Here is a 10,765-nt window from a genome sequence, read left to right as displayed (position 1 = left end):
TATTGAAATGCTCCGTAATGACTGACCTTCATGTCTTAAAGTAATGATGGACTGTCGTTTCTCTTTGCTTATTTGAGCTGTTCTTGAGCTTTTACCAAATAGGGCTATCTTCTGTATACCCCCCCTACCTTGTCACAACAAAACTGATTGGCTCAAACGCATTAAGAAGGAAATAAATTCCACAAATTAACTTTTAAGAAGGCACACCTGTTCATTGAAATGCATTCCAGTTGACTACCTCATGAAGCTGGTTGAGAGAATGCCAAGAGTGTGCAAAGCTGTAATCAAGGCAAAAGGTGGCTATTTGAAGAATCTCAAATATAAAATATATTTTGATTTGTTTAACACTTTTTTGGTTACTACATGATTCCATATGTGCTATTTCATAGTTTTATATAAAAAATAAAGAAAAACCCTTGAATGAGTAGGTGTGTCCAAACTTTTGACTGGTACTGTAAATGAAAGGGGTCTTTTTGATAACTTTGTCTCAACAATCCATCCTAGTCTATGTCTGGTGTGTGAGTCTGGTGTGTGTGAGTCTGGTGTGTGTGTCTGGTGTGTGTGTCACTCAGGGTATGACGACGTATGAGATGTCCTTTGTCCAGAATGTCTGACTAACGTTATTACCACACAAAGACAGCCTATTGTCAAGGTTACCGGCAGCCTGGCTAGGCCTGGGATCCCCCTAATGCTCTTTCCAATGCTGTACATGCCTGATCCGTGTGTGACTCTGTGTATGGTGAGTGTGTATACCTCTTTGTGTGAGTGTGTGTGTGTGACTGGTGGAAATGTGCCTAATGAAGCCAGATGGGGAGATGGGCTAAGTGAATAATAAAAGAACAAACCCCCCATTATGTTGTGTTCCCCCCAGGCATCGCCTCACTTCCTGTTGCACAGTCACAGGAAGCAGGAAGTCTGTGACATGTGGACCACGAGGACCGTCGCTGCCCCTGTCACTGGGAGAAACAGAGGGCCAGGTTGACAGAGAGGGATGGAGGGATTAAGGTAGGGGTAAGGTAGAGGGTTAGAGTTGAACTGGAACGTGGACATGAAGCCAAATTCCTAATTTAAGCCCTGACTTCTACTTTCACAGAATTTGACTTGGGCTACTAACAAGTGCTATGCTATTGACTCATATTTGTGTCTGTGAGAGTGTGGGATATGCTCTAGCATGTTTCCTGTGCACAGTCCTGTTCTGACTAGTAGCAGCATGTGTTTGTGTTCCAGAGCCCATTGTCTCTGCCAGTTTACCCAGAATGCCTTGGGGCTGAGCTAAGGATGTCGACCGGAGGGTTTAATGAAGACGCTGAGAAGAGTGGAGCGACCGTTGCCTTGGCTAGGTCGAAAATATGTCATCTTCAACTTAGGCTAGAACAAGAGAGAGGAAGTGATGGCCATTTTGGGTTTAGAAGTGGATCCACTGATGCCGAAATATATGCCTTTTTCTGCAGAATTGACTGTAGGACTGCAGTGCACTGTATGGGATAAATGCAGGTCAGAATTTAATATGATAGGCAACTTGCCTGTGTAGAAATATGACTATATCCTTCACTATTTCAACATCTGGGCACCTTTGGCATTCACAAACAGGTTAATTGTATCACATTTTGTCTTGCATGTTTTCTGGTTTGTTAATTTTTTTAACTGTGTTGTGGGTCTTAATGTGCTCAGGCACAGGCTAACTAAGGCATCCTCAGAATAGCAGGGTGAGTTGTCTTTGTGAGGAAGGACTAATTCACCAGCATGGGTCTACATTAGCCTACACCTCCATCCCTGAGTCAGGACCCATTCTCTTTGTTTTGGTTAGTGACGTGCACTGTTGGGGATATTTATAGATGTTCTGTTATTGTGTAAGCTGTTGTAAGGTCCTGAAACCTACGCCTGCCTGCATGCCTGCCTGCAAACCAGGAAAAGGGGCCCCACTTCTATAATGAAGAAAATGAACAGGGCCCCTGAATAACTGATATAATACAGAACACATCTTTCATACGATACCTCATGATGGCTTCCTCTTGACTGTCATCACTGGGATCCTAGGGGCTAGATTCAATCCGGACCGGCGGAATATCCGCACTATAGTGCGATTTAAATTGAAAGGCAATGTTCTCATGTTTACAGAGACTGCATTCACGGTAAATGCTGCATATGTCGGCTCAATCAGAAATTTCAATTGCATTATAATGCAGATATTCTGCGGTCCGGATTGAATCTAGCCTCTAGGATCCGAGCAATGCTAGACAAGAGGAAGCCGTAATGAGGTATCATATGAAAGATGGATTCTGAATTATATCAATGTGATACTAAAGATATTCATCCATTAAATAGGAATGCGTAGCCTGGTATAAAAGGTGTAGGGTATCCTAAAAGCTTAACATTATTTCCATACATTTCTATATAATGTAGAATGTTCTATATAGTTCCATCGATTGCAATACATACATATTTAAAACTTTGGAATATGATCAATTTAAAGCAAAAAAATGTGTCTTCAGATATGCTATGTATTGCATAATGCGTATCCACATTCACTTTGAGGACTGTCAGAGGAAGTTGTCACGTCTCTACTGAGGTTGAGGAAACATTGTCCTCTTTCGTCTCATCTTTCTTTCATCCTCCCCTCCCCTCATCCCATTTCCCCTGTCTTCACATCACGGCGGATACTTCAAACGGGCGTGGGAGGGAGCTGAGGCTACTGGGAGCAGAGGTTTGTGGGATAGCGTGTTGCTGATGAAGTCTGGTGGATCTGGGTCACATAAAAGCTGAGAAACATTTAGCGAACTGATGCAGAACTACCGCCACCTAAAACCCCTGGCCAACAGAACAGACTGGAACTCTATTATTTATGTAATGTACTCCAATACCTTAGTTGGGTATCTATAATCATGATACATGATTATGGTCGAATTTAAAAGTTGGATCATAATTATGTTGTTAGTAACTTTGTGTTTGTCTTGAATATTGTTTCATTCTGCATTATGAATTGTGTTAATAAATAATCAAATATACCACATCTAAAGTTCCCTTTGGAAAAATAAATGTATTGTATTCATACAAACCAAGCTGGATGGTAGAAAAGACTAGACGGACAACGAGGGTTTAATGATTTCAGAACCTTTTATTTGAAACGTCAGTGTTCAAGAGAAAATAAAACAGCAATATAAATATTAGCATAACAAATAAGAGATTAGCGTGGGGGGAGGGGGAGGGGGGGTCTAAGAGTTTCATAAAAAAGATATCAGGCTACAGCACGAGAGAGGATTAATTCAGCAGTGGACGGACATACATACATATATAATATTTATAATAATTTGTTCATATGGACAGAGAGAGAGGCATTCCTGCACAATGCACAAGATAAATCACAGAAAAAAGGTTACAGAAGGATGGAAAAATGTTTTCAATATATTTTTTTGGTGTTTGTTTCTTTACAGGGTGGTAGAATAGAGAGAGTGAACATGAACACAAAAATATGCGCAACACATATCACAAGTTACCTAGTCTACGTGTGTCACTGTTTACTTATCGTCTAAAGTTAACTTTATTTTTATTTACACTGAAGAATTAGTTAGTTGGCCTTCATGGTGTTTAGTTACTACATTGCAACACAAACTGTTGAAGAACATTTCAGAGATCGTTATATATTTTTTGCTGTGGTTTTCTTATTTTTCTTGAAAAACAAATGCAACACATTCCAGTAGTAATCCACGCCTTGTGGAGAGAGGACTTTTAATTTGAAAATTCTGGACATGTCCGTACTATACAAACAACTGGCTCATGCCATGGTTAGGACTAGTGTTTATTTACAGTGGGGAAGAGCCTACACAGGACCAGGGAGTGGAGGGAGAGTCTGAGGTTAGCATTACCAGAGTGGATTTACACTGAGGGGATAGATACAGCGAGGACTGGAGCTAGCTAACTCTGTCCCCCCTCCCTGCTTCTGAAGTGGTATCTCCTATGTGACATGGAGGGATGTGCTTGGCTCTGTCAACCTCTAACCTGGGTCAGTACATTAGATGAAGTTTACAGATGGACCTTGCTTATGTACATTCAGTGAGTAGAGCCAAGGTCGTTGCCACCCTCCCCGTCAATCTAATGGTACCAACCCAGACGTTGTAACCCTAACCTCAGCCCTCTCCCCATTGAACCCAGCCTGCACGCTGCCTCTTCATGCAGTGTCCAACCAGCAGCCGGACAGACAGCAAAGGAAAGACTTCATACATCTTCTAAACAACTCTTATACTATGAGTCATCCAAAAACTGTTATCTTCTCACGTCAAGAAGTAGAATCATCTGCACTTCAGGATACGTAGCAAGGGGTGAACACTCAATCTAAAGCCTAGCGACCTAACAAGTGTCTAACTTCTAAGCACTTTGTTAAAGATCTCTACTTGTGCCCTACTCTGAAATGCTTTTTACCCTACAGCTCATCTTCATAGTATGAGCAGTGCATCTCTTATGGTTGAAGTGGTATAGCCAGTAAGGGGAGGGGACATGACTGGTTTAGGAGGGGGACAGCAGGTGGTCTCTATGCCCATCTATGGTGTTTTAAAAAGGGGGCAGTGCCTACTATGTCACCAAGCCAGCCAATAGGGTGATGATAGTACTATAACATGCCCCTCCCCGTCTGCCCTAGTGCTCTAATAGGGTTCACGCTAAGGTCATAAAAAACGTCAAACTATTCTAATCTTATCATTTAAGTATGTTACAAAATCATATTTAGAATTTTCACTACCACGTCAGGTAAATGCTACGAGTGCATTTGTCAACCAGTATTATTGGGATAAGAGTTAAGGTGGTCGTCCTCTTTGCAACACTTATACAATGCATTGTTGAATCTTCTAGAAGGTCTGTGGTTTGAAGCTATAGGAACATGCAGAGGAGTAGAATCCTACCAGTGGAACGGGATACCCTTGTGTTCCAAAGAGCTGTGGTGTAGGATCCTATAATGCTGATCCTATATAGTGGTGGAGGCTATATAGGAATCTGATCATGGCAATCTAGTATAGTCAACAATGATCTACTTCCCAACTCAGGAAAATAAAGAATTATAAATCCAACATGAAAGATCTTAGGAAACATGGTTAAAATATCCACGTGTGAATACGTCACTGGGCAAAGCCTTGTTACCCCAGCAAGGTTTCTTACACTCAATCTCTTGTCTGAAGTGCATCCAAATTCATTGACCAAAACACAACCCCACCCTAAACCCCCAGTCTTCCTTAACGTCAAATACCATGAATACTTTTCTGTTGACTAGAACAGAACACAGGCGTTCAAAAACAACTGTTTCTAGCTAGCCTTCAGAAAGAAAACAAAAACAAAATGTCCATGCTGTTCGCTCTTAAACCTTCAACACTTTCCAGATTCAAGAGCCCAAAGACAAACATTCCCAAACCATCTCCATATTTTTGTGTTATCATTTGAGCGTGACCAAAAAAATTCTGACCATGTTTAGAGTAAACGCATTATGTGAAGAAGTGGGGGTGAGGGGGGGTTGAATTCACAGGAGGTTGGTGGCACTTTAATTGGGGAGGACAGACTTGTGGTAATGTCTGGAGCAGCATGATTGGAATGGTATCAAATACATAAAACTCATGGTTTCCATGTCTTTGATGACATTCCATTCGCTACGTTCCGGCCATTATGAGCATTCCTCCCCTCAGCAGCCTCCTGTGGTTACATTTCAGTTCTCATCAGGTCGTTTATTTTTCTTGTCTCATCGTATATTCCATATCTATCCATTCATCGTTCCTCCATCCATCCTACTTCTTCTCCTTCTTGGTGGACTTCTTCTTGGAGGCGGGGGTCTGGGCAGCCTTGGGGGGTTCAGGCTGAGCCGAGGCCTCGGAAGGCTGGGCCTGCAGGGCCTGTTGTTGGGCGACCATCTGCTGCTGCATCACCATCTGCTGCTGCTGCTGGGGGTTGGAGGTCAGGGTGGCCGTGCTGCCAGGGATGTAGACGTTCTGGCGGTAGTCGGGCACGTGCTGCAGGGTGAACTGGGGGCTGTAACGGGTGCTTAGACCCATGGTGCCCGGCCCCAGGGTGGCGGTCGCCTCGCTCACTTCTGGGGAGAAGAGGGGCAGAGCGGGGAGGAGGAGAGCAGAGAGGAGATGGAACATATTAATAAGGTTTTCTGTATAATACTTGTATAATACGTTGATTGTATAATACGTTGATTGTTTACCATTTGTTCCCATTTCCATGATAATTTCTATATATTCTATACAAAGACAGAAAGGCAGAGACCTTTTGTCAAGGTGGAGAAACATTTATGGTGTGCATGTGTATGTGTTCATTTCTGAATGTGTGTATGTGTGTGTTGCATGTGTGTGTGAGTGACCTAGCTGCTAGCTCATAATTATCTCCCAGCCCAGAGCTACCTGGACACACATACATCCCCGACCCCGTTCCCTGCTCTCTGGCTCCACTACACACAGGCAGCTGTAAACACACACACACACACACGCTCACACACATACACAGAAGCTAGTAGAATTAGACTACAGATAACTGACTGTGCTATCTCCTAACTGACTGTGCAATCTCCTAACTGACTGTGCAATCTCCTAACTGACTGTGCAATCTCCTAACTGACTGTGCAATCTCCTAACTGACTGTGCAATCTCCTAACTGACTGTGCTATCTCCTAACTGACTGTGCTATCTCCTAACTGACTGTGCTATCTCCTAACTGACTGTGCTATCTCCTAACTGACTGTGCAATCTCCTAACTGACTGTGCAATCTCCTAACTGACTGTGCTATCTCCTAACTGACTGTGCTATCTCCTAACTGACTGTGCTATCTCCTAACTGACTGTGCTATCTCCTAACTGACTGTGCTATCTCCTAACTGACTGTGCTATCTCCTAACTGACTGTGCTATCTCCTAACTGACTGTGCTATCTCCTAACTGACTGTGCTATCTCCTAACTGACTGTGCTATCTCCTAACTGACTGTGCTATCTCCTAACTGACTGTGCTATCTCCTAACTGACTGTGCTATCTCCTAACTGACTGTGCTATCTCCTGACTGTGCTATCTCCTAACTGACTGTGCAATCTCCTAACTGACTGTGCAATCTCCTAACTGACTGTGCTATCTCCTAACTGACTGTGCTATCTCCTAACTGACTGTGCTATCCTAACTGATTTTCAAGACACTACATAAAGCACCATCTGCCTTTGATAACATTCTGAACACTCTGTTTCTAGTTGTTAACATGACTCGTCTGGTAGCCGTGCTCTGGCTCTGTCTGAACCTGCACAGAGAGTTTCCTCTATCTCACTGTGATGACGAACACACAGTATCCAGCCAGAGACATTCGATCATTTTCCTAATGGAAACAGCAAGATCACGTCCGGGGTGTGTGAGCAGTGTCTAGGAGGGAGGGTGTGTGTGTGTGTGGATTGATGTGTCAATGGTAGAAATAACAATGGAACAATGACATAAGTCTATGTGGTAAGGCTTCTTATTGACTCTGTCCCACAGGACTGTGTGTGTGTGTGTGTGTGTGTGTATGTTTATGTCTGTCTGTACAATGGGCCATGGAGACATCTTTACATGCTTTATCAATGAGTCTAGCTTCATGCCCTCTAACATAACAGGAACAAACCCTGACCCCTCCCTCCCTTCCCCTTTACCCCACCTCATTGAGGGTGAAAGGGGTGTGGGGAGAAAGAGAGGGGAATAAAAACAAATAAAGATTGCATGTTAGAGGCATAGTGATGTGGTGATGGAAAGAGAGGGAGAGAGTGATATGGAGGGTCTGTAGGTAGGCCATCAAAGAAAAGAGGTATAGAGAGTGGTAGAGGATGGGAACAAATGATAGTAAGATGGGATAAAAAGATAGAGAAATGAATGGAGAAGTGTTAGACTCACCGTTGGCTGCGGCCATCAGGGCTTGGAGCTGCTCAGCCTCGGTGGGGGGGTTGGGCCAGGGTCCAGTTCCCATGGCCATCTCAGGGGGGCCTCCAGCCCTGCAGGGACAGAGAAAGACAGAGGACACATACGTCAACAACTGGCAGCCATTTTGGAACTCTAGTCTTTTGAGAGTGTGTTGTTGTGTTGCTGGTCCCTGGTGTGACGGTTGGTGGTTTATGATGTGATTATGAAGTCACAGGGTCCGATGATGAGCAGACAGAGAGACGAAGAGGACGTACACACACACAGTCACCTGCACACACACTTCAGTACATTCTCCCTCTCTAGCATGTCCACTAGCACAACACCATGTAGTAAATCTGATGAAACATTAATGGCACTACGTTAAAAGGGAACAGCTGGCTAAACACCACACACACACACACACACACAGGGACACACACACAACCACACATACACACGGAGCATTGAACATTTCCATATGGGCAGCGTTGAGCATGTAGAGGAACAAAGGAAAGAGTAGACCTGCTCTCTAGAACGCTCACCTACTTACACTAACTCCCAGACCACACACACACACACACACACACACACACACTCTCTCACTCAAACATTTAGATCAAATAGTTTTCTGCTAACCCCTTCCTGTTTCACAAGACCTAACAGAGAAGGCCACTGAAACTCTGCAGTTTTCTGGGTTCTTCAGTTCTGTATCTGACTGCCTGGGCTTTACAATGTCCCTGTTCTCTAACCTTCACTACCCTGCCATATCTCACAGAGGCCTATAGGCGTTAGGCACTGGCATTTCCCCTAAGCAGTCTACTGATGGTTTTCCCCCACACCAGTCTCTTCAGCAGCTGTTTTTTGATGGCCTAAAGCAGTAGTTAATTAGCTCCAGGAAGTTGTGGGCAGTGTTGGGGGTTACATAATCAGATTACTTGTATGAGTAATGGTGTAAAGTAACACGTTACTTTTTCAATTTGGGTAATATTATTACAGTTACTTTGTCAAACAACGCATGAGTTATTTTCAGAATCATATCTCTACCGGGCGCGTGTTTCCATGATCCGATCTCGACTTGTTTCCTCATTGACCGACGTCAATTCAGTTATTTGAATTCCACTTAGTTCGTATTTTTTTCTATGAACTAAATGCGCAGTTTCTCTAGAGATAAATCAGATCAAGTCCGAACTGTGCGATGTAATAGGGAGTTGTAGTTTCCAACAGGCCAATATTCTACATAGTTTAGCACAGAAAACGTGGTAATTAACTACAATGACCATAATCCACTGCGCGCCTACTAGTCCGGTCTGTGTGTGGCAGACACAGAGAGGGAGAGAAGAGACAGAAGAACGCACGATGGCGAGGGATAGAGAGCAGTTGCTTTGAGTTATCTCTACCTGAAAATACATGATCTAAGTGATTGATAGTTGGTATTCAGCAGTCATAAAAGTATGCCTTATTTACTTTGAAGAACTACAAAATAGTTGTTTTGGCAGACAGCATAGGCAGCAGCTCTATAGAGATGAGATGATGACTTGCAATGAAATAATAAAGTCATCAAATAAAACAAATGTAATATTTACAACAACTGAAATATAAGTGATAAGCAGTAATGGGCAGTCACTACCATCATGGGACTTGTATTAATTGTTTCATTATGTGCTGTTACAGCATTCAACCCACATAATGCATAGTGCATTTAGTGTTCTTTTTTTAATGAATTGTACCGAAACTGAACCAACCTTAAAAAGCACTAATCGCTCAGCACTAGCGAGCGAAGAAAGGGTGTTTGCAGAAATGTCATGACAGTTGCTATCCATAGAAATGTATAGAGGGCACTCCTCTGATCTTTGCTATTGATCGCTTCTTTGATATTTGTTTTGTTTATTTGCTTTTGCAGAAGCAGCAGCTATTCTTCCTGTGGTCCACAAAAAAACACAAAACATGACAAGTAATAAAACACAGATACACTGATAGACAAGGAAAGTCAAACATATAGGGCTTTCTCATCTAGTGTCAAGTGTGCCCTCTATACATCTCTATGGGTCCGTGTCCGTGCAGTCTATAACCAGAACTGGTGTCTCGAGAAAAATATTTTGAATGAAAAGATAGGAAATGTGTACAGATGTTTGGCTTACAGTATATACAGTGAGGGAAAAAAGTATTTAATCCCCTGCTGATTTTGTACGTTTGCCCACTGTCAAAGAAATTATCAGTCTATAATTTTAATGGTAGGTTTATTTGAACAGTGAGAGACAGAATAACAACAAAAAAATCTAGAAAAACGCATGTCAAAAATGTTATAAATTGATTTGCATTTTAAAAATGAGGGAAATAAGTATTTGACCCCTCTGACTTAGTACTTGGTGGCAAAACCCTTGTTGGCAATCACAGAGGTCAGACGTTTCTTGTAGTTGGCCACCAGGTTTGCACATATCTCAGGAGGGATTTTGTCCCACTCCCCTTTGCAGATCTTCTCCAAGCCATTAAGGTTTCGAAGCTGACGTTTGGCAACTCGAACCTTCAGCTCCCGCCACAGATTTTCTATGGGAGTAAGGTTAGGCCACTCCAGGATCTTAATGTGCTTCTTCTTGAGCCACTCCTTTGTTGCCTTGGCCGTGTGTTTTGGGTCATTGTCATGCTGGAATACCCATCCACGACCCATTTTCAATGCCCTGGCTGAGGGAAGCAGGTTCTCACCCAAGATTTGATGGTACATGGCCCCGTCCATCGTCCCTTTGATGCGTGAAGTTGTCCTTTCCCCTTAGCAGAAAAACACTCCCAAAGCATAATGTTTCCACCTCCATGTTTGATGGTGGGGATGGTGTTCTTGGGGTCATAGGCAGCATTCCTCCTCCTCCAAACACGGCGAGTTGAATTG

At 43.1% G+C, this 10,765-nt stretch overlaps 1 protein-coding gene across 24 annotated transcripts in view; it reads right to left on the bottom strand.

Moving 5' to 3' along the window:
• Positions 1-3,095: 3,095 nt before the first annotated feature.
• LOC121532782 (protocadherin gamma-C5-like) overlaps positions 3,096-10,765 on the bottom strand; it is a 211,211-nt gene continuing 203,541 nt past the window's right edge. For 22 of the 24 annotated variants that reach the window (XM_045205131.1, XM_045205139.1, XM_045205130.1 and 19 more), the window contains exons 3-4: positions 7,879-7,976; positions 3,096-6,064 (exon numbers count right to left, since the gene is read on the bottom strand). In XM_045205131.1, the coding sequence (XP_045061066.1) occupies positions 5,763-6,064; positions 7,879-7,976 (400 nt within the window). In that variant the 3' untranslated portion in view covers positions 3,096-5,762. The remainder of the gene's footprint in view (positions 6,065-7,878; positions 7,977-10,765) is intronic. The other 2 variants (XM_045205065.1, XM_045205079.1) reach the window with 1 other exon arrangement.

Source organism: Coregonus clupeaformis, chromosome 2 (assembly GCF_020615455.1).
Source record: "Coregonus clupeaformis isolate EN_2021a chromosome 2, ASM2061545v1, whole genome shotgun sequence".
In the NCBI taxonomy this organism is placed as follows: domain Eukaryota; kingdom Metazoa; phylum Chordata; class Actinopteri; order Salmoniformes; family Salmonidae; genus Coregonus; species Coregonus clupeaformis.
This window is presented reverse-complemented; position numbering and strand designations above follow the sequence as displayed.